The sequence below is a fragment of the Pyrgilauda ruficollis genome, unplaced genomic scaffold, assembly GCF_017590135.1.
Source record: "Pyrgilauda ruficollis isolate IOZ18807 unplaced genomic scaffold, ASM1759013v1 scaffold16, whole genome shotgun sequence".
In the NCBI taxonomy this organism is placed as follows: Eukaryota; Metazoa; Chordata; class Aves; order Passeriformes; family Passeridae; genus Pyrgilauda; species Pyrgilauda ruficollis.
Window position 1 is genome coordinate 12102595 of NW_024514764.1, and position 24110 is coordinate 12126704.

Sequence of the window (24110 nt, forward strand, 5' to 3'; positions counted from 1 at the left end):
GTGGCTGCTGGAAGGAAAGTCAGCTAAAGCTCCCAGTTTCACCCAGCTGGTGTGGGCAAGTGCAGCTGCTCCTGAGAGGCTGCAGCTCTGGGAAAAGCTGACACAAGCTCCTGCTGTCCCCAGGCCCTGGCACGTCCCAGGGCTCTGAGCTCTTGTTCTGGCCCTGGCATGGCTGGAGGAGCAGTCCCAAACCAGAGCAGGAAACGCAGCCCTGTATCTCACTTTCCTGCTGGATGGCTTTCACCCAGGCCAGGATCCCAGTCTGGTTCCCTGCAGCCACAGCCATACTTGTGGGAGAGGCACTGGTGGGACAAAACAAGCCCTGGGGGACAAGCCTGAGTGCCCTCAGCACCAGCCTCTGGGTGGAACAGGTCCCTGAACTTGCAGCCTGGCCAGCACCTTTCAGTCCTGGTTCAACACCCCCCAGGCACCAACTGGGAAACATGGAAACCCAGGAACACAGAGGCTGCTTGGTGACAGCCCTGCTCCAACAGACACTTGGGAATAAGGCTGTTGGGGTGAGGAAAGAATGAGCTGTGACACAGTGACTGAGTCACTCATTCATGATTTCATGTTTACTTGTGATACTTTGCCTTCCCACCTGTCCTCACTACTGTGAGATCAAACAGAATTCCTGGGTGCCAAGGGTCATTTCCCTAGGAGCCAGGCCAGCTCCCCTGTGCCCTGGAGCAAGGCCATGCGTGCTGTGCCATGGGGACAGGCTCTCATGGCTGAGTGTCCCAGCAGCCATGCTGGAGAGCACAGGAAGCACTCCCAGTGTCCCCCCAAAGTTCTGCCAGCAGCATCACAGCAGAACCCTCTTGTCCCACTCTGAGGATCCCTGGGGAGCAGCAGGGCCAGGGAAGGGCTGTGAGTGTGGCAGGATAGGAATCCAGGCTGAGCAAGGACATGCTGTCCTGCAGCAGCCCCTGGCACCACGGGAGCAGCTGGGACATCGAGGCAGGATGGGGACAGCGTGCTGTGTGTCACATGGCGAGCAGGAACTGAAACCACCCCCTGCAGTTTTAGGCATCCTTTAGACTCCCAGCATGGAGAGCATGGCAGGCTCCTCCCTCTGTGCCAGCAGAGTCACTTGAGGAGCGACTGGAACACGGAGATGACGGGGTCCTCGTGGCTGGTGACCACCAGCACGCTGCGGAACTTGTCGAACAGCATCAGCAGCTGCGAGCGCCGCATGTTCTCGTTGTACATGATCTCCTCCAAGTGGTGCCGGCCTCGGAAGTAGTGCAGCAGCCTGCAGGGAGCAGAGCAGGGGAGCACGTGGGCCAAAAGCAGCTCAAACTCATACTGCACCCCCAAGGTCTCCTCTCCCACGGGATGCAAATCACAAGGTTGTTTGGGTTATGTCCCTCATTTGCATGAAAAGGGAATTAAATCATGCCTAGCACAGAAATCCCCTGGAAAAGGATGGGACTTGCCCGCTGTGGGGCTTTGCCAAGGTCCTCCTTGGATCAAGAGGTTTCTCGGTCTGGGGCATTTCCCAAGACTGTCAATTTTCAACTTAGTTATAATTCCAGAAAGTGAACAAACACGAGTGCCAATGAGCCTTGAGAAGTCAGGACATGGCAGATTTATTCTGTGCTCTCTTAGCTAAGCCTACAACTGCCCTTTGTCACAGTTCTGCATCAGGGGCCTGAGTACCTGCATTGCCTTTTAGAATTAAGAGCTGTTTTCCCTCACAGCAGCCCAAGGGGCTTTGTAACAGGTCCTGCACTCAGGGTTTGGGCAGCTTGGGTTGTTCCACAAAAGGGAGATGGAAATTTTGGTGTTAGGCACCACAGAGAAGCTGTGCGAGTTACAAATCCCCTGAAGCCCAAACTCAAACCATGCTGGCTTCTTAAATTCCCTATTCTCTTTAAACAAAGCAGAGATACCCCTTTGCTGGCCACTGACATGCTACAGCCATCAGAAAACCTTGGCCCTGCATAGTCTGTCACAGCAGGGTCCACGACGGACAGCAGAAATTCCCAGTGGCTGAGGACTCCTCCCCAGAGTTCCCTCTCAGCCATAACACCAAGGCAGCCCCTCACATGAAGCCTGAATTTGCTGCTCAGTCTCTTGTCTCAACACCCTCCCAAATGTCACAGCCGTGCTGTGACTCAAATACTCCCCACCCCTGAGGGCCCAAAGGCCAGAGTCCCTTCCCAGCTCCACAGCCAGCTGTGCCTGCACATGTGTTCCACATCACACTCTGCTCCAGCAGCCTTTGCTCATGTTCCATTACCCATCTGCAGCTTCATGCCAACTGACTGTAAAATGAGTGGAGATGACATGATCTGTTTTGCAATCTGTTCATACAGCCCCCATGCAGGAACAGCCCTCAAAGTATACCCCATATCCACTGGAGCACTCCAGCCTGTTTTGGATGGAGTGGCTCCTGCTTTCCCTGCAGGACCAACACTTGCCTGGCTGCCTCCTGCTGCTCAGGCTGGGCACTCCTGTCACCCACCACCCTCACAGGTGACTGGAAAGGAGTCACCGTGCAGAAAGTGTCCCTCCATCACATGCCCCACTGCAGAGTTTTCACCTCTAGCCCAGTGCCACTTGTGTTTTTCTGCTTCCCAACTTGCCACATCCCTGCTGTCCCCCACGAGCTGTCTGTGGGCTCAGAGCAGGATCCTCACTGGCAGCCTGGGGCACGGCAGCCCCAGCTCGCTGCCAGCTCCTCCTGCTGTTCCCCTGCCAGCTCTCAAGCTGGCACCAGTATGGAGAAGGTCACTGCTGCCTCTCTGTACCTGGAGCACAAGCAAACAGAGACAAGCTCCAGCCCTTCCCATATCTGGGCTGTGCATCTGCCCTTTGCACTGTCTCCCGCTGGGTACTGACATGAGGCTCGCTGGCCACCTCCCCTGGGCCAGCGGCCACTGTGTGCACTGAGAAGTGTCAGTTCTGGCTGTGTCAAAGCCAGACTGTTCCCGCAGGTGTGAACAGAAACATTTGCATTTTACAACTAATTTCACAGTTCACAAAGTGATTTTGGGGATTCCCTATGCCAGGCTCTTGTGCCCATGTGCTCATACCCTGGCTCAGCTCTCTCCCATGCAAATGGTATGACCTGGCTTTCCACAGCAGCACAGCAGTTTGCCAATAAATAAATCCTTCTTCTATTCAGAAAGAGTCTGGATTTGTAACTGGTCAAGACTAAATACTTTCCACTCCAATAAAAGCTAGAGAGGATATTAAAGAATATCACAAAAATGCCAGCTGGAAGAAACCCCCAAAGCCTAGCCCAGCATCCTGCTCCAGGAGGACTATTGCTAATACAGTGGAGCTTTTCCAAACCCTTCCAAGATGGAGATCCCTCCACATGCTTGGGCAGTCAGTCCTGGGCTGCACCACACTCCCAGGGAGGAGGTTTTCCCAAAAGTCCAACTAGAATCTACAAGGCTGTCCTTGGGGCTCACAGAGCTCCAGAGAAGGTGGGCACTGCCTTCACCTTTTTGGGCAATGAACATTTGTGGGACACAGTCAGCACGGGATGGCACTTCTTGGGGCACTAGCACTGTGTCTGAGTCCCTCTGAAGGTGCACAGGTGTATCTGCTTGCACATCCAGATGCAGTGATGGAAGATTATTGCCTTCCATTGCTCATCATTGTTTTCTCTGCCTCAAGTTGCAAGAGCTGCCCCTCTAACAGCACTGGAGTGTTCCTACACACTAAAAAGAAAAGAATTCTGTCAGAGTAGCAATTAGAATTAGCTCTCAGAGTAGCTAACAGAATTAGCTGGTTTCTGCCCAAGGACATGTCCCTGCCACAGCACTGCTTGAAACAGAGCAGAAGTGTCCACAGCTCAGTGCTGCCAATGAGCATTCCTCAGTGGAGGGAAGGATCTCACCTCCCAATCTCAGAGCAAGACAAATAAGCCCTGAAAGCAACTCTACACCCATGGCTTGGGAGAGAAGCCCCCAGCTTCTTCAGGCTTCAAAAACACTGCTTAATGTGCAGAGAGGAAGGCTTAGTGTATATTACTGAGGATCAAGCTCAAAAAGAACTTGTCTTCTTCTTAAGCTTCCTCCTGGATGGACATGCCAACCCTCCTATAATTGCACCTTAGAAAAGAACTTGGATTTAAATTCCCATTCAATGTTAGGAGGGTTAATACACCCAATGCTGGAGCCAAGCTTTAGTAATTCCTTACTTCCCCTTAAGGTTTCTGCCTTCAAACACGGGCTGTGCACTGCCCTGGACAGGCACCAGCACTCTGGGCTGCCTGTGTAACAAGGGACAGGCACTCAGAGGCACCAGTACAGGAAAATGTGCCAGGCTGAGCTTTATTGCAGTGCTGGAAATAGCCCATCCCTCTGTGTGCACACACAGCATCCTGGGAAGGGCAAATACCACAGGATATTTGGGGCAGCAGTTGTGCATTTATAGCACTTTGCTCTGGAGGCAGCTGTGAGAGCAGAGCTGTTGGCCAGGGCTGGAGCAGTCCCTGCGTGAGGGTAATGAGGGAGATCAGCTCCTTCAGGCAGCTTCACCATGGCTTTTTCTCTTTCATTGAGAGCAACAGATTTACTCACTCATCTCTGATGGTTACAACACAAAAAGAGAGAAAATACACCTACAAGTTGTGGTGTATAAAACCAGCAGTAACCAAGAGGGTCTGGCATGAACATTCCTACATGTGCATTGCAGCATCTGCCCACAGGACCCATCTGTTTATTTATTGTTTAATCTGTTTGTTCCTCACTGTTGCCTCAGAGCACTCTGCACTTGTCAATTCAATCTGTAGTAGACTGGAAATTCTAACCTGGTAAGGCCCGGGGATCTGCAGAAGAACCTGGGGCAGGAGCAAAAGCACAATAAACATCACTCAGCTGGTTTCACAAAGAAATCAGAGTCATTTCTTGCATCTGCAATTCCAAAGTTCCAAATGGCTCTTTTACCCAGCTGAGGGTATGAGAGGGGAGCAATCACAACATCCTTTCCTCTCACTAGGAGAACTAAGAATCTGCATTGACACTGAACTGGTCCAAGGAGTCCCCCACAAATTCTGTCTTAAGATATTATGATTTTGTTGTTACTTTCCTTCCTCAGTGGTTTTGTAATGACTTAGCTGGTAATAAAGAGAGAAACACTTCAGAGTTCTCAAGTGGCCAGTGTTGCCTCCCAGTCAGAGCATATTCTCTCAAGAGTTGCAGAAGATGAAGGAGACGAATAATTCAGAGAGCAGTAACTACCCACAAGTTCTGAGAGCTCTGTCAAAGTCCCTCAGCTGTACTCTGCCACAGACAAGAAAAGCATTTTCCTGTTATTACAATTTCCCTGGGCTACATGCCTGTATCCATCCTAGGGCAAGAACCAGGTTTTCAGGGTCTCACCAACTGAATCCAAAATATGGAACAGCTGCAGTCCTTGCCTCAGGTGGTTTTCTGCTCCACAAGTATGAAAATCAGTGGAAGTTGCATTCCAGTGATGCCACTGAGTTTTGAAATCCTTTGGAAGAAAAAGTATTTCCCCCACCTCCCTGCTTCCCAGATGGGTGCTTAGGAAGTCATGTTGCTTTTACCACGTGCAGAACCACCTAGTGCCTGGTTTTGTTGAGTGCAAATGTGTAACAACAAAATGTGTGCTACTGATCACACATCCTAATGCCTTTAGCTTAACTAAGCTAAGCAGTGAGCTCTCATCACTGCTAAACACACCTTGGGACACTCTGTAAAAGTATTCAGGCCGGCTCTGTGTCTCATGGTTCCATGGAGTTTACAAACCATAAAATTAAGGAGAGCTGGCTTGGAAATACCAATGGATACAAAATGGCAGCATCAGCATCACTGTGTCTCTGCCTTGCCTGCTTAGATGGGTGTTTTAGGCTGTGCAGTTTTGTGTCTGCCATGCGTGGACAAGGAAAACTGGCAGGACAGTGAAGCCCACCCATACTCCCTGATGCTCCTTCACACACCCAGGACTCTTTGTTACCAAGTGTTCTTGTGCCACAAATATCAGTTTGTATTACAGATGAAATACAGGAGCAAACCCAAAAGAATTTCGCCTCCAAATCCCCAGGCTAACAGGATTTGCTCAGACTCCACAGCAATCCTTCCATAAAGCAGGGAGGATAAGGAACAATGATTGCATCCTGCCCTGCTCACCTTGCAAACATGCGGAGATCCTCCGGATTCTGGGCAGCTGGGACGTTCAGGATGGCTTCCCGCTCGTGTTCCAGCAGGCTTGCCAGGAGATTCTCTGTCATCCTCTTATTTAGGGGTGAGTCCCCACCAGGTATCAGCTCAGCACTGGAATTATCCATGCTAGGGCTTGTCAGAGTCATGTCATCACTACTGGCTATCAGGACAAGAGAGACACATACATATACACTAAATGTTTGTATTCCTCATCATAAGGATGTAAAGTTTATCAATTCAGGCTGGTTTTGTACAGCCTTTCCAACTAATCCATCTTCTCTGGAGAGCAGAGAAAGTGGCTCTCCAAGTGCTCCATGAATCTGCAATTAGTCATATGACAACACAGCAATTTTCTCAATGGGAAATTCAAATGTTTCAACAGAGTCATCAATTTGTGTGGAAAACTGTACTTCTGGAGACCATAAACAGTCCATAAAAAACATTTGAAAAGAGAATTCCCAGACAGCTGTGCTGGAATACCATGAAGTGGTAACATGAAAAGCCTAACAGCACAGAAGGTGGGAGCAGGCAGAGAGGCCAAGAAGCAATATCCTCTTGTGAGGGAGCCAGAAAAAGCAGATCACAGACTCATCTGACTCACATTCCAAGATTTCTGCCCTAATTCATGACTCCGTAAAGCTCAAAGTTGTACAGAGGATCTCTCCCCATATCCAAGCCCAGCAGTGTTCTGAGAAGACTGCTCAGAACAGCCCAAGCAGGAAAATTTGGTAATTTCAGCATTATATCCTACTCATCCTCTTGAAAGAATGCTTTCCTGGAATCACTCTAAAGAATGGCACTGGGGAGATTAAAGAAATCAAGGACACAAACAGAAATCAATCATGTGTGAGAACAAAGCCAGCTCTGTGTCTCCTCAGGTGGCTCTAATGGCTCTACAGCCCACAGAAACCAATGCTGCTTGAACAAATTCTCTCATTTTCTTTCTGTCCTGAAAACCAGAATCTGCCAGAGGAACACAGGGGATACTTCTGAGTGCAGCAAGGGAGGACAAAGCTACTTTTAAAAACGAAGAAGTACCTCTCATAAAAATCTTTTACACGACCATATAAGAATTTGGCAAATTACAAAGCATTACTTCTTTCTAAAAAGAAGTCTAATAGCCCCTAGGACTTTCACCAGTGCCCAGCTCTAAATTTAGGAAAGGCTGGACCTCATTAGCAAGTACTGCAGCAAGAGGAGATGTCTCACTACCAAGGCCTGATGGCCCTTGGCAGCACTAAGGCAGCTCTAGAAGTGAGGTGGAGTTTGAACAGCAGAGAAAAGTGTGCTCATACTTGGAGAGCCAAAGCTGAGAGCGTTGGGGGTGCTCAAACTTCGTCCCCCAACCCTGGCAGTGAAGGGCATGTCCTCATCCTGGGCTCGGAACTCCTCCTCGTTCGGGGGCACCATCAGGCACACGTAGGTGTGGAGCTGGATCAGGAGCCGGTGCTGGAGCATCCAGATCACCATCTGGATGAGCTGGGTCTGCAGGGGGAGACACGAGGGGTTAAACATCTGGGAAATGAGATACAGCAGGAAAACAACACACAAAGGGTACACTTGGTGAGTAATGAGTCACATGGAAAATGCTTCTAGCCCCACACAAGAGTTTATCTCTTTTCCCGTCACAAAAGGGTGACCAGACACAAACCTTCTTCACACCCAGAGCCTCTGTGGGTGCTTAGGCTGCAGTGGAGCCCTTCATGTTCCACATCTTTATGCAACACTGACCAGCACAGCCTGAAGGAACCTGCCCTGCCCCTGCCTCATCTCCAGACCATTTTGCTGGTTCTACACAAGGGCCGCTAAAATAAATCACCAAAGGGTTAATCCCACATAGTCAGACTGAAGTGCAGGCTCCTCTAGAAAGCCAGAGAGAGGGCAAGGTGATGGGGCAGAGCTGAAGCAACCAGTGGATGTGGCCAGGAGCCCTTTGCTGTCAGGTGGGAAACTGCTGATTAGCCATGGAAGAGCCTCTGGAGATCAGAGCAGACAGGACTGGGCAATACAGGAACAGAAGCAGCAGCACAAGGCCTGGCAGAGGACAGCAGCCTGAGCTGCCAAGGAGTCCCCTCTCCATGCAGAGTCACCATCCCTCATTTCACCTCCCTCTGCTACGTAGGGCCAAGCTAATAAAGGCACCTGGGTTTTCAGGCAGGAGACTCAAAAGCAATGAGATGTATTAAACATTGCCCAACACCTGCTGGATACCTGCACCAAGGGCAGAGCAAGGGGCAAGTGTTTGTAGGGTCTGCTTTCAGAAATCTGGGAGAAGCCTTCAAAATGCATCATTGTGTCTTGATTTCTGCATAAACAGCCTTTTCATATCACTGCAGGCAACTCTCGTAGCAAAGGACTCAGAACACAATCACTGACAAGGCTGCTTGGGGATTTCATAGCAACCACCACTGTTTTGGTGAGACAAACACATGCAGCATGAGCTCAGGCTCAGAAGGAAGCTCACTCTGCTGCATTAATCATCAGGGTAACCCGCCAAATCGCAATAAAAGCCCCAAACCCAAGTTCATCAGCCCACATAATTTTCCTTTTTCCATAAATCTGGTAATTCTCAGCTCCTCCTCTGCTATCAAATCACAAAAGAAACCTCTCTGTTTGCAGACAGACCCACACCCTGTCTTTTCAGCAATTACCACTTCTGGGGGCTCAGTGGATTTTAATCTTAAAACTTTTTATCTGGGATCGCCTTCAAACATCTATTTTTTGGAAAAGCCATAATTCATTTTACATGTTTAACAGAAAGTGTACAGAAGAGGAAGATTGGCAAAAGACACTAAAGACATAATGCTTTGCTAACATCTGAAGCCAGCCTGGAAGAGTGAGGTTCACTCCAGCAATTATGTTGCTGAAATCCTTCCTTCCAGATGCAGGCCTGGATGGAAAGATGGCTCATTTATTTTACTTAAATTTCCAACCTGTTGGCACGCAGCGACGTCTGATTAGCAAATGAAAGAGGTCTGCACGTTTCAGAGCACAAAACAAGCCTGGAAAAATCCAAGGAGACAGGAAGACAGGCTCTACCAGACCTACAGAAGCAGTGGGTAGGGCCTGACCCAGACCAGCCTCCCCTGGGCACTCTGGTGGTTCCATTAATTATAAAAATAGCCAGTTTCTTTTGTTGCAGCTCCATGGAGAGTTTAATCCTGCATGTGCACCATCACCTCTACCTCCACACCCTTGTGGAAATACCTAGAAAGGCACCCTGAGCCAGCAGCTGTGGCCCAGTGGAACAAGAAGCCAGGCAGCAGTGGTGTTACAGCTTTACAGCCAGAACCTTGTGCAAACAACCCCTACCAAACACTTCTGTGCCATCTCTGGGTGGGAGAGCAGGAGATCTGGGACTACTCTGAGAACTAGAGGAAACTCTTCTTCCATCCTGAAGTAAACTTGAACAATCATCCCTAGACCAGAGACTGATGATCCCTGACATTTTTCTGTACAATCCAAACTCCAGTAGGAATTTGTTACCTCTTAAATCCCAGTCCTAGAAAAAGCCCAAGTGCTGCAGCATCCTGCACTGGCCCCTGCCCATGTGATGAGCTTTCTGCCACCACTGCAAGTGCCTCACACCTTCCCACTTCCTCTAAATGGGTTTAGGCCCATTTCTTACCAAAGGCAGAAGTGTTTTCACAGATCAGCTCTAGCAGAGGCTTTGTTGACACATTCTGCTGCCTGTGCTTCTGCACACCAGCACTGCATTTCCATCCATTCTCCCTCTGCTCCTCCCAAGCTGCCATGGAGCTCACCCAGGGCTGCAGGGTCAGAGGTTTCCCTGCACCATCTGTGCTATGCTGGCTGGAAATGCTGCTCTTGCCCAGAGGTGCAGGGTTTTCCCTGTGCCTGTTCTCAAGGCACTTCATTAGAGCTGGGTTCCTTGCTGAAGCCACATGGGCTGGGAGCAGCTTTCCAGGCAGGGACATACTTCATCCCAGGACTGCTTGCCTCAATCATGCTCTGGCACAGCAGGAATCCAGAGCCAGCCTTTTTTGGCTGAAACACCAGGTCTGTGATGGAAATATAAAGTGAAACATTTTCTGTTGCTTAATTTAACTACCAATTCAATCTAAATTTTACCCATGTTCCTTTCATGCTTCCTGTCTGCCCATGCTGCCTCTTTCCAGCCCGCTCAGAGGGGGTCCTGTCTGCTACAGCAGCCACATCTGGCTTGTTCCTGCTGGCACAGAGCAGCCCAGGGCCATTCCCAGAGCAGTGGCAGACTGTTGTCATGCAAGGCACTGGTACAATGCCCTGCTCTGTGCTCAGTGGCACAAGCAGAGACGCTGCACTGGCTTCCAAAAACACAGCACTGCACATCAGCCCAGCTGGGCACTTCAGGATGGTCAGAGGAAAGCTCAGCCCCGAGTCCTGGAGGGACAAGATCCAGCATTCCTTATTTTCTGGGGCCATTTGTAAAACTCTTGAGAAATGTGTTAAATTTCCTGCAAGGATTTTTTAAGGTTGTTTTCTTTTCCAGGCCTAAAAAGTTAAGGATAACTGGGAGCAGCAACAGGTTCAGGAAAGGGAAGGAAAACAGCAGCCTAGACGCACTCAACCCCAATTTGTTTCTCACCATGTGAGGAGACAGTGAAAATAGAGCTTGTTTTGCCTACTGAAGCACACAAGCCCCCCTTCTCCAGCCTGGATTATCCAGTTATGTCATACAAATCCTCTTCAAGGTCTGACTGGAGAACTGAGGGCTGCCTTGGCTCAGGATGATGAAACCTTCAAAGCCACTGGGGTGCAGGGATGTTTGCCAAAATGTATTACCTTTCTTTAGCATTCAAACCATGCTGTTTCGTGGAAAACACATAAGCTATGAAAACTTCTCCCTGTTTTACAGGAAACAGACTCTGCAAACTCCTCCTGATGTAGGATGAAACATTTACTGTCTAATATTGCCATTTTAATCATTAGTTAACAGCTGTGAATTCTCAGCTTAACCATTCCCTCCATTCATGCCTAGCATGACATGTTCTTTTAACTTACTGTGCTAAAGCCCTGATTTTATACCCAGTCCAACTGAATATAAATGCATCTTAATCCCACTTCCCTTATTCTGCCAACAAAAGCTCCCTAATGCCTTGCAGCAGAGCAGCCCCACGTGCAGTGTGGTTCCCTGAAGACACAGCTGCCCATTCAGGGTGTGCAGGCAGCTCAGCTCCCCTCCCACTCCATCCCCTGACACATTTTCCTGCCTCATTTTCCATCAGCCCTGCACAAAGCTCGACATGTTTTCAGCAGGCACAAGGAAGAGGCCTCATCTCCCTGTGCCTGGCTCCCAGCAGGATGGCCCAGACTGACTGAAACAAAAGTGAAAAGTTAAACAGATTTTGTTCAGCAGCAGCTGTCTTTGCTTTCCCATCTGTTGGTTTTTTTTTTTTCTGCAGTTATCCACATCCCATCAAGGGAGAATGAAAGAACCACAATAATAATGACAACGTGCATTATGATAAAGGGGATGCAGGAAGGAAATGGGGTGCCTAATTCACCTAGGAACACTCCTTACAGGTGAGAAGATCCCTCCTGCTAGTCCATGTTTGTTCAAGGCAGGGCAGAGAGGTGTTACAGCTTCTGAAGCAGATAAATTGGCTGAGGTTACTGTGCAGAGGGGAGGAAGCTACAATCATCATCCCTAACTCTTGGTTTGCAAAGCACCTTCATGCAGAGTAGCTGGGTGAAGAAATTTGATGCTGGACAAAGAAATCCTTATCCTGAACAGCAGGCCAAAGCCTCCCCCTGCACCAGCAGCAGTGCCTGCTACAGATCCTGCCAGTTAGCATGTGCTGACCTGAAGGCTTTGGGTCACCAGGTGCTCCTGTGCTTTCCCAGGAGGTTTGGAAGGGGTGCACACCCTGCTGAGCAGCCCCAGAGCTCCAGCCCAGCGTGCCCTGCACTCACAGCAAGGCTGTGCCACTCAGAGGAGGAGAGCACAGGGGCACGAGCCAACAGCCACAGGCAGCAGAACAAGGACAGCTGCTTTGGGCTCGGGGTAGAGCAGATGCAAACTGCTTCTCTTCCAGCAAAAACACCAAAAGGCAAGGTGAGTTCCCTTTGGTGTGTGCTCACAGGATCTCCCCACACCGTGGCTGCACCCTGGTGAGATCCAGGACAAACCCAGGCACTGCAGCAAGTCCTGGTGAGGTGACAAGTCACAATGGAGCTAAGGGACAACTCACTGTGAGATGGGGAGAACAGCTTCTGCTTCCCTCACCCCTGAGCTGCACCAGCTCTGCAGAAATCACCTCCCTCCCTCTGTGCCAGCCCTGGAGCTCACTGGATCTCCCTGAGTGAATTCCACCTGCTAACCTGGCAGAACACTTCTGCAGCTGAAACAGGTTAAATGAACAGAGGCAGGCTGGACAGGAGCCAGAGCTCTAGGAAAGGGAAGAGGGAAGGGAGGAAGGCTCGTGTGTGCACACACCTGGGAGGGGGAAGGAAAAGCAGGGCCCCAGCTCAACAGCACTGAGATCTCTTGAGGTCAGCTGAGCTGGGGGCATGGGCTCATCCTCACCCTGCTGCTGTCCCAGGGAACCCCAGGGAAACACAGAGAAAGGGAAGCAGCATGGAGCACTGCAAGGATACCAAAATCTTCTCAAGTAACAGATACACACTGACCAGGCTTCCACTGCAATACACTGCTCCTCACCTCAGGCAGGAAAAGAGATCAAGATGACACAATGAAGACTTTCAGCCTTGGCACAGGGCACAGCTGAGAGCACTGGCAGGCCTGGCACACACCACTCACCTGACACCTCCCAGCTACTTGACAGGCAGACAGCAAAAGCAGAACTCAGCCATGCACTCCCAAGGCAGTCCTGTCCTTGATCAGGTTGTTCATATCTCCTACCAGCCAAAAAATACCACAGCACACCAAGTAGAAAAATGAGTGTCACTTTTTTTTTCATCTACCCAAAGGGATAGAGGAATTCCACTCATGTAATGGTAATTGAACAAAAACAACGTTGTCCCCTTTCAAATCAAGCAATATTTTTGTATAAAAACAGGAAGGGCTCTGAGAGCTCTCCTATTTCCTATGGTGGGCTTTATTAATGCCTTCTGTATTTTTTACCCATCCAGAAGCACGTGCCAAAAGCAGGGAGCCAATCCCAAGCTTAAGAGAAGAATCAAATGGGATGGATGCCATGGATGCCATGAGGCCACAACAGTTTCTGCAGAAGATACACCCGTCCCACACTACTGACCCTCAGCACAGTGACCTTCAGGAGCACAAACAGTGCCCTCAGCCTGATGAAAAGCACAAGATAACAGAAAACCACTGGAAATCTTTAAAGCTAAAAAAACTCACATCCCCTCCTGTGCACACAAAGAACAAAACTACAGAGAGAAGTCCCACCTTTGCTACTTTTTTTTTTTTAAAGGCAAAGTGAATACATTTTGACAATATTTACAGTTCAGAGTACAACATCTTTTATCACAGCACAGGGGAACAAAAGCCCACCCACATTTCATTAGATTAATTGCTCTATTGATTAGATCTTTTGTAATTACAAAGCCTGACCACTTCAGGGCAGGGATTGGAGTCACATCTCTTAAAAGACTGAAAAAAAATAATACAAGAAGTCCAACATAGGTAAATCAAAGTAGAAGAAAATGTACTGATACAAAAATACATAAAAACTCGCTCTAATCTAAACTTCCCTAAGAACTGTCACACTTTGCTTTACCAAAAAAGCCACAGCTTTTCCCAGCATCATCCTCCATCCTTCCCATAAGGCTGAAAGGAGGAAGAAAGCAAGCTGTGCTGGTGATCCTTAGGACCCCACCACAGAGAGGGGAGCAGCAGGGGGAAGGTACACACTCTAAAAAACACTTGAGCACTCCATCAGCTCTGGTGAGCATTTATTGCACCCTTGTTTCAAGGCATAACTGCAGCAGTAAGTGACAGACACTTATTTATGTATTTTAAACAAAAGTAGGACATCTGAGAACAACCAGAACTATTGAAGGAGAATTATTAAGGCAAGTAATTAATTTTAAAAGGATTACTGAGAATGTCTCCTGAAGCTACTGCAGCTATAATGAAATTAATGCTATGACTTCAGCTTCAATTTTCAGGATACTTATTTGTCTGTAACTGGAGTGGAGTCCTGCTCTTCCCCTGCCTCCCAAGGTTGCAGCTGACCAGTACATGCTACTGGAATTAGACCTACATCATTACTTATTTTTATCTCCGATCATCATCTCTGTGAACCTATAATTACAGCCAATTCTTCCCTCACAGCTGTGCTGGAGTGCACAGGTGATGGTAATCTTCTCTGTATCTGAGCAGGGGCTGAAGCCATGGAGCCACCAAGGCACTCAAGTCTGAAGGCCAGAAACAAACACCACAAGAAGCCAGCCAAAGAATTCTGCCTGTGCTTCCTTTGCCACACTGAGCACAGCCAGAGGTCCAGGCTCCTCCATCTGGGAACAGAGCAGAGTCAGCCAGGAGACCTCACGTTATTGAGCTCCTTCCTGTGTTCCACCAGTTCCCAGAAATGCCACAAGCCATGATCGATGCACAAGCGAAACAGCTCACAAATCCCAAATCCATATTTTATTAACACAGTTCTTTACTCTCAGAAGCTAATGCAGTGACACATGGACTTCTGCTGACCCCATGCTGAGCCTGCTTCCTCCAAAAGCCTTTTAACAATTCCAGTTTTACAGCAAAACCAAGTGAACAGACAGATTGCTTTTAAAAACAGATTGTGAGCTTGGAGCAGATGGAATAGAATAAAATCAAATGTGATTGTGAGGAATCCACAAACTTGATTCAGCCCTACCAATTGGTAACAGCTCGGAACAGACCAAATGGAGTTTCAGTTTTGCCTACTACATCACACCATGAAAAGAAACATTCTAATACTTCTTTTAGGACTGTGCTTTTCCAGCACAGAGCATCCTCTCACCTTGAACATCCCCACAGCTTTTTGGCACAAGGACACGAAACAATAAATCATAAGGCTGCAAACACAGTAACTGGGAACTTGTAAATGTGCAACAGCAGTTCCTGAGCGAATGCTCCAGGAGCAGCACCCTCCCTTGTGAGCAGCAGAACAAGGAGCTCTGGGCAGGGCCAGCTCACCTCCTGCACGGGCGGCGCCAGCGGGTTCTTGAACTCGGAGAGGGACACGGGGAGGGAGAACTTGGCCAGCATGGAGGGCAGGTTGTGACCCCGGAACTGACAGGAGAAGGCATCTGCCAGGGGAGAGTACCTGCAGCAGAGAGGCAAAGGCACAGATCAGCTCTGTAGTGCTGCTCAGGGTAACTGTGATCCAGTTAAGCACTGCAGAAGGGCCAATTCCCAAATGTAACATTCCCTGTGATCTAGAAAACCCCTAAGCATAGCTGATGGCATGTTGTGTCCTGCAGAAGCCAGCCAGGAGCTCATGCACTTCCACCTCAGCCTTACATTCAGCTCCAGCACTTCATTCAAGGCTGGAGGGGATCCAGAGGAGAAAAGTGAAAGTGATAAAAAGTCCAGACCTGTGCAGCCTCTGGTGAAAGGGACAGAGCTTGGGCAGGGCTGGGCAGGACACACACACGACCGCTGAATGTGCCAACTGCAGCTGCAGATGTGGCTGTGCCCCCTCCCCATGCTGACAGGTCAAGAAATATGACTGAACAAAGTAAAAGATAGTCAAGTTAAATATCAGGAAAACTGTCTGTCTTAGCATTTCCATCTCCAAAGGTTTTTAGGAACAGCACTGCCGTATTTGACACAGGCACAGTTGCTGCTGAATGACCTCAAGGTCCCTTCCAGCACTATTTTTATACTTCCATCATCAAAGTTTTGATTTAAAACTATTTTCCTATAACTGAGTTCCAAACAGACTCTAAAAGCATCTCAAAATCCAACAGAGGAAGGGTTGCCTATCTTCAGCCGAGCAAAAATACCCTCCCCTGCCTCCACACCTTCCTTGCAGTGGCTCTGCCTGCTCTCCAAATGGCCGTGGTGCCTTCTGTCTGTGACAAGGCACACAGTATGGAATGGCAGCACGTGAAACAACACAATGGCAACTTTTGCTACTTTTGATTCATGTCAGCTACACAGAGAGCCCTATAAACCACGCCTTTAACTTAATCATAAAGTATTTCAGTTTGTAAATGTTCCCATATTGGATATTTAGTGAGCAGGACTAGTAAAAATACTGACAGCAGCTCCACATGGTAAATATTGCTTTCAGGGCCCGCAACAGCACGGAGGAATATTGACCTGCTCTGCTGCTCCTCCCTGCCCACGCTGGCTGTGCAAGTTCAGGCTCATGTAATGGTTTATGCTTTGCACAGTCTCAACAAATTCATGAAGAAAGATCCCACTCTGTATCCAGTCAGGGAAGGAAAGTGCATCTGCACTCCTCAGCACTGTGCTGCCACCAACACATTTTCCTTCTACTTACAGGCAGACACTGGCATTTGGAGAAAGCATGTAGACATTGTTTTCACAAAGAGGATAAATAATAATTGCTTTGCCCCAGTAAACAAGATGTGCTGCAAGCTGGAAAACCTGTATTGAGAAAACAGGGAAAAATTAGGGGAGCAAAAATCAATAGACAAACTCTCAGCAAGCGTTGCATACAACAACAAAAAAGTCTCGTTTGAGTTGAAAGAAAAATGTTCCATCCTTTCACTCTGCCTTCAGAATAAATTCATGGTTTAATATAACATGTGGCAGATCAAAAAGCATTTGACAAGGTTATGAATTTCCAGAGATTCGCTTCACATTTCTAAGCAACTTAGTATTTCCTGCCTCAAAGGAATTCCTTCAAACTGTATCAATAGAAGTTTAGTTTCTTTTCATGCACCTCAAAACTATATTGTTTGATGCACAAAATGCATTGTGTTATACATGAAAAATAAAACAAAAGAATCAGCTTCTACTATGACAGAAACATAAAGGAAACCAATACTGCCTTTTTACTGCATGGAGGTATTTCAGTAATGAACTACATAAAGTATTTTAATGTGTTAAACAAGTCAGTGGTTGCTAATGGCTCTGGAAAAGCCACATAAATAGTGTCTACAAGACATAAAATCCAGCCTATATCATTAGATGCACTTAACTGTGCTTTTTTGTGGAGAACGAAACTACAGAAGCAGTAGGGAATTTCCAGAGTTCATCCCACAGCCAAGTAACACCACAGACCACTGCAGGCAGACCTGGAGTTTTATTACAAAGCAGGACCTTTCCCTTGGAACAGGAGAAGGCACTGACCTACAACCAGGAGAGCATGTGATGATGAGCTGTGCTTCCCCTGTCACACAGAGCACAGGTTGTGTCCCTGGGTCTGGATGGACCCTTAGGAGCACGGAGCAGCCCTTCCCTCTCTGGGATCAGCTCATGCAATCATCCCAAATGATCACAGTCATCCACAGGGGTCTCTCAGTGACCTCACAACTCATGTGAGTCTCATGAGTTCTGGCTCAAACTTCCACTGGCTCAAACTTCCAAACTTCCCTTTCCAAGGGCTCATCACATCACCTCCAGCAATTCAGATTTGAGAGATGGTTGTCACTACTGGAAGGGCATTTGGAAAGAGCTGCTGGCTTGGGGACACTGGCTCAAAGTCTTTGCCCAAGCCTAAAATAAATCTTCTTCCCATGACTGCCAAGTCTGTGCACTAATGGACTAAGGGAAATGGATGGGAAGGTTTGTACAGGCATTCACAAGTCTTCAGTAAAAAAGATCTTGGCAGCTCCAGGGGAAGCAACATATTTGGCCATGGCAGCTGTAAACCTGCACTTGCATTTTGGGTGCTTCATTTGCATGTAAACATCAACGTGGCAGGACCAAGACAGGCCACTGTGGTGTCTGTCAGGAGTACAACCTGCTGTGGTTTTAACTACCAAACAGGAGGCACAGAGCAGACAGAGCCACTCTCCTCAGAGGGACACAGGGACAGTCCTGAGGCAACAAACACAAGGAGAACAATGGGAAATTCCTGTTAGATAAGGGGAAAGGTTTCACTCTGTGCTGGTCAGGTGCTGGACCAGAGAGGCTGTGGAAGGCAGCCCTGGAGGTGCTCACAAGTTTTCATCAGCCTGGTTTAATGGACTTGTCCTGAGCAGTGGTGAGGAGTAGAGACCCCCAGGATGGGGAGTAGAGAGCCCCAGGATGGGGACTAGAAACACCTGGGATGGGGACTAGAGACTCCCAGGATGGGGATTCTCATCCAAGACTGTGGCTGCAGGGCTGCCCAGCACTGTCCCTGCACCCCTGCCCTTTGTTTCTCCAGCCTTTCCCCAGGCTCCAGGGCAGGTACCTTCTCCCTGCTCTGTGCTCACACCGAGGGAGCTGCCATGCTCCTGCCCCACACAAGCCCATGGGCACACAGGAGAAAGCACCTCGTGATTTAAAGAGCTCTCAGCAGCTGCTGACAGCTCCCCGTACCTGCAGCAATGCCAAGTCAGCATCTTGAGCCAGTTGCTGCAAATTCTTCACAGCAGAGGTAGTTTTAATTACTCTCACCAGGGCAGGAGAGCAGTCCAACGGGAGCTCATTAAGCAATGACTTCTCATCATTTAAAAGTAATAAGGCATGGTAAGGCCTGCAGAAAAATAGAATACATTTGCACAGTAAACTGCAGCTTTTCCTGAAGGCTTTGTTATTCCCACACCACGATACCTGGGGTCAATGTAATGGTAAAAAAAGAATTTCTAATATCATCCTTTTGCTCTAACTGGGTTCAAATTAGCTTATTTTAATGTTACAGCATAAGAGGCTCCCTGTGAAAAGGAGACAGAGGGTTATATGGTAACTGGATACCCCAGTGACAAGGAAAAAAGACTGCACTGCACTGGCACACAATTGAGAACAAGTCTGAAAACTGCTCATCTGCATTACTGAAATACAGAATGCAGTAGAAGAAAGGAAGAAAGCAGAAGTTAATTACTTTTGCAGGTAAACAAACACAGGAAATAAGGTATCACAGGACCAGGGCTCTCTTTCTTCCAAAAGCAGAATTACTTCTGGACCAACAGATTAAAATGAACACACAATTCCTGGCTGCAAACAGTGCAGGCCACTCTTGCAGCATCCCCTCAGTACAAGCACCTAAAGTGAACACCAAGGCTGTGGCTTCCAACCACCATGAATCCAGCAGCACCACAGAGCCACAGCAGCAGCTCCAGGGAGCTCTGTCTGCTCCACAACCCAGTCACACCATCCCGCTGCCTGAGCCACCTCAGGCATCTGCAGCATCACCCTTGGAACAGGAGCAAGGACTGGCCACACTCTGAGGGGCAGAGCTCGTTCTTACCTGATGGATTTCAGACTTCTCTCGATTGCTTCTGGGGGTATGAAGTTGGTGGCAACATAGTGGATTTTGTGAGGAAGGCAGAAACTCACTTCCAGCCAGTTGTTGATGTGTAAACGAACCACCCCTGTCGTGCAGAGACTAAAATAGGAAGGCAATCAATCCATACAGCATTTACCCTGAATAACAAATGAGAACAGTGGTCCAGGGTCACCCCTGCACAGAAATCAGATCAGGACAGGAAAAGACTGAATGCACCCTATCTGTCCCCAGGCTGGCTGAGGACCAGCTGACTCCTAACTGCAAGGGCCCCCACAGCTGGACACACAGAGCACCATCCCCTAGAGCATTTTGAGGGAGATCTGAAAGACTTCACCACTGACCTTCTGCTCCCTCTGCCCTTAACACTGCAGCAGTGTCTTAAGTTAAAAAAGTTTATTCAAAATCCACTGCAAGGCAAAGGAAAATTCTCTAGGTCAAAGCTGCAAAGGGCAAAGATGAACTGGGCACAATGTTTTCACCTCCAATTTCCATCTTCCCCTCCAAGCAAAAGGAAAAGAGGATGTCTGTACTGGGCAAGGGCTGTTCCAAGCAGCACATTTCCACAATAACAGCCTCCTTGTGCTCTGCTTAGGTTGTTTGTTTCCTTACTAACCTCTTCCTGCTTGTCACATGAAATCACAAACGTGCCTGTTACATGGTTTCTTCATTCTAGGAAACCACAGGGACTGAGCTAAACCCTCCAGCTGACTCCAGACAACAGGACTGGAGTGGAAGCAATGGATGTCCCAGGAATAATAAAGACAATAAAGTCAGACCCTGGAGCTCAGCCTGAAAGCAACAATAAGCCTCTTCTACTGAAAAAAAAAATCCAAAAAGCTGGAGATTAGAGCCAGGATCATCATTCAGGTGCTTTTACAGAAGTCTGCAAATCTAGACAAGAGGTGGAATACACCTCAGGAGGGAACTATATTTACTTAAAATGGGGAATGTACCATAAGGAGCTAAGGCAGCATCACCCTGCAAACCCTCACAATATTCCCATTCCACAGGCAGGGAATGCTGGCCTGGGAACAGCTGTGCTGGGAGGAAGCAGCAAGGCCCACCACACCTTTTCATGAGTTAGGAATACATAAACTAATCAATCTCAAGCTCTACACCTGAGAACTGAATTTGTCAATGCCCTTCAGTTTTAAACTTTCTTTCCAAAGAATGCTTTTTGGCTTAAAATCAAATTTCAAAGTTTGCATTCTGAAAATTCCAGCCTTAATTTTAAATTCAAAGTGTGTTGAGACTTGCAATTTGACTTTTGTGTCAATAACTGCCATGAATTTCCCCCTATACACAAAACAGATTTAAAAACATTCCAGGAACAGGCCAGGAGCAAATACACATCTGGAAAAGTCTTTATGTGGTGATTTAACCATTTATAACCAGCATTCAACTGCAGGTCACAAACTAACATGTACTTATTCAAGCTTATCTGGCTGTGTAGAGAGTTTGGAGAGAGCAGAAATTTCAGCTTTAAACAAAAACACTGGGTAGCTTTGGCTGCTGGTGCAACTACTCACCAAACCACAACAGAGTGGTGAGAGAGCAAACAGCATCCCCTCCCACCTCGCACATGACCAGACTCATGGGGAACATCTCACTGCACACAACACTTTTCAAAAGGTTTTGTTCTCAAATCTTGCATGGAACTCTGGAAAATGCTGATTTTTCAAGCTGCAGATGGAGCAGATACCGTGTCTTTTCCTCTTTTTTTAGAAGGCACTGAGAGGGTGAATCCAGTGTCTCTCTGGCCCCACCAGCTCTGATCTGCTCAGAGGCTCCCAGCCCTAAAGGAACATGCAAAGCACAAACACCTCTGGTTTAGTTCATTAAATGCTGCAGCTCCAGTAACACTGCCTATCCCACCACAAACAACTGACAGATGAATCTGGATTCCCTCAAAATACATCAGGGAAAAGGGCTGAAGCTGTGGGTATCCACACCATCTCCCAGGCCAAATCCTCACAAGGGGAAACATGGCAATAAAGGAATGGGACAAGCGAGTTCAGAGACCACCTGAAAGCTCTTGGGGTTGTAAAAACAGGTTACCCAAGAGCAGCAGAGATACATGAAAGCATGAAACACTTGCAGGGTCATTTTCCCTGCAGAGTTTGACATTTAGACAAAGATCCAGTTGGTTCCTTTCACTGTTTGGTCCAAGTGCACTAAAGGCAAAAGCTTTAATTACATAATTACACTCTCCACAGCATAATTTTGTCTACAGTGCACTGTACAACAAGAGCCTAGAATTAAAGACAACAAGAAAACCAGATTTTCAGTTCTGATCTGGATCTTAATTTTATTCTTCTGCATTTGCATTCAGCTGTACAATTTCCAGCCTTCATTATAGCTTTATGAACACAATTTCTCCTTCACCTGCCCCTCCTTGGATGGAAAATAATTAAGTGTCTGTAATTTGACAAGGAACAAGCTACACCCTCCAGCAGCAACACTTGCAACTGCCCTTGGCCAGCCAGCAGAGTTAAATAATGGCCCCAGCATAGACACAAACATTCAGGCAAGAGGGTATTAAACCTTCCAAGACATTTTATTCCATAAAAACTTTGTTTCAACACATTTTTTTAATCTCTGGTTGGTAAGACCTGATGAGCGATCTGAGGGATACATGGCCAAGGATCAGGATGATCAGATAACAGAGCTTAAAATTGAGACAGGGAGAGGCAAACAGGAAAAAGCTGTTTAATGTCTCTCCATCATAAGGCCCATGAGACATCTCATGATACAAGAAGGAGCAAAGTTCAGAAGAAATAGAAAGAAACACAAAAAGTAGTTAAAGCCATGGACCTCCTTATCAGAGGATGCTGTGGTTGTTCAATATTTGCTCTGGCTCACAGGACTGTGGGCTAATTCCGGGAAGTGAGATCAGCTGAAAGCTGCTGAATGTACAGAAACCGCTCCAGAGCTGCAGGAAGCTGGGGAATATTTTAGGGATTATCACTGCTCTTTTGCTCTATTCTGCTGTGTCCTGAACTGTGAGCTACTGCCCCAAAATGAGAACATGAACGTTTGCCAGCATCTCTCAGAACTGCAGCCTTTTCCATAACTATTGGCAAAACAAAGAAATCCCCCTTCACATTTATAAAAGCGTTATGAATTCCTACATATACACACCTCATATCACATCTATCCTGTTTATATCAGAAATTAGCCCCATGTTTTTGAGTGTGGTGGAGATGAGTGTGTAGCTTTGGAGTTTGTTTTTTCCTAGAGGTTGTGACTACTCAGAGCTTTGAAATGATTTCACATTTCCTTATAAAGGACAAAAGGCTGTCCTTTGATAAATAACTGTAGTTGAATTGTATTTTACAGCACAGCCAAAGAAAAAACATTAAGTCTTATAGAATTATTCCCTGAACTGAGATGGGCTACATCTACCACACAGTTGAGTCCCACTAGGCTAAAAATTTATAAAGGCTCTTTCTGTACTAAAAAGAAAATACAAACAACCCAAACCTCCCCCAAAACCTCTCCATACTTTCACTTTTATTCCAATGCAAAGCTAAAAGAAATTTGCTAGAACCAGACAGGCAGTTAGTAACTATCAAACTCACACATTATCTACAGTTGCAGATAAAACTATGTGAAAGCTCCTCAAAAGAAACACATAACGTAATACCAGTAAGATTTTCAGCACTGGAAGTCCTGAAAACTTTCCTGGGCCTAAAAACCATTTCTTTCTGTTCCACACCAATGCTTCAGTTTGGGGAGGAGATGAAGACTCAACTTTCTGAATTAATCAAAAAGAAATATTCTAGTTCTCTCCATTAGAGACAAAATGTGCCAGGGAGTAGAAGCTGAAAGGCTCTGAGCTGTCAGTGTTAACACCACTCCATTGCTAGTCAAGATGTCCTGGGTACTGATCCTGCCTTATGGAACACAAGCATCTCATTCAAAACCAAGGAACACTTTGAAGAACAGAAATATTCCTCTACTTGTGGTTTTGCACAAACCAACTTGCTCAGGGACATGCTGGGTCTTGCCTGAAATACCTCAGCACCATCTACAGGAAGCCAAGGGCTCGACAGCACCTCTGGAGCAACCCTGGAAATTGGGCTGCAATTGCAGAAATCAGCAGGCACTTGGAAATGCTGGTTGGAGCAAATCTCAAACGGAGAGCTGGGCTCCATCTGCAATTCAAAGTGCTCTCTCCACTCCACTGGCTGTTCTCCTACAGCCAAAGGCTATGCCAGAAGTCTCTGTAAATTCAGAACAGCACATTGTCACTGCATGCATCCGAAGGTTTGCCCTTCCCAGCACTCCCTTCTCCTTTAAAAGCCACAGAGCAAATCTTTCCATCTTCCCTCTGAGGTCATTCACACTCCTCCACACTCTCTAGGTGGCCTAAATCCCTCTTGAAATGTGGTGTCCAAACTAGATTAAATAGTCATTACAGTAGGAGTTTTACAACTGTGAGCAGGATTGGTGCCTATCTTACAGACAAGACTTATTTTATGCATTCTTGTCTATCTGTTTTTTTTTGTAACCCCGTGTCACTTATGACTAACCCTCACTTCACAGAAGACCACACAGGCTTCACTCCAGAGCTGCTGCCACACAGGAATAATTAATTCATCTTGGAGAAAATTTTATTTCTAAAACCCTTTTTCTATCTTAC

At 47.3% G+C, this 24110-nt stretch overlaps 1 protein-coding gene across 9 annotated transcripts in view; it reads right to left on the minus strand.

The window, feature by feature from the left end:
* Positions 1 to 549: 549 nt before the first annotated feature.
* The window catches only part of NPRL3 (NPR3 like, GATOR1 complex subunit), a 41425-nt gene continuing 17864 nt past the window's right edge, over positions 550 to 24110 (minus strand). For 8 of the 9 annotated variants that reach the window (XM_041462320.1, XM_041462321.1, XM_041462327.1 and 5 more), the window contains 7 exons: positions 19427 to 19564; positions 18559 to 18715; positions 16568 to 16674; positions 15253 to 15382; positions 7442 to 7631; positions 6114 to 6306; positions 550 to 1255 (listed from right to left, as the gene is read on the minus strand). In XM_041462320.1, the coding sequence (XP_041318254.1) occupies positions 1090 to 1255; positions 6114 to 6306; positions 7442 to 7631; positions 15253 to 15382; positions 16568 to 16674; positions 18559 to 18715; positions 19427 to 19564 (1081 nt within the window). In that variant the 3' untranslated portion in view covers positions 550 to 1089. The remainder of the gene's footprint in view (positions 1256 to 6113; positions 6307 to 7441; positions 7632 to 15252; positions 15383 to 16567; positions 16675 to 18558; positions 18716 to 19426; positions 19565 to 24110) is intronic. The other variant, XM_041462323.1, reaches the window with a different exon arrangement.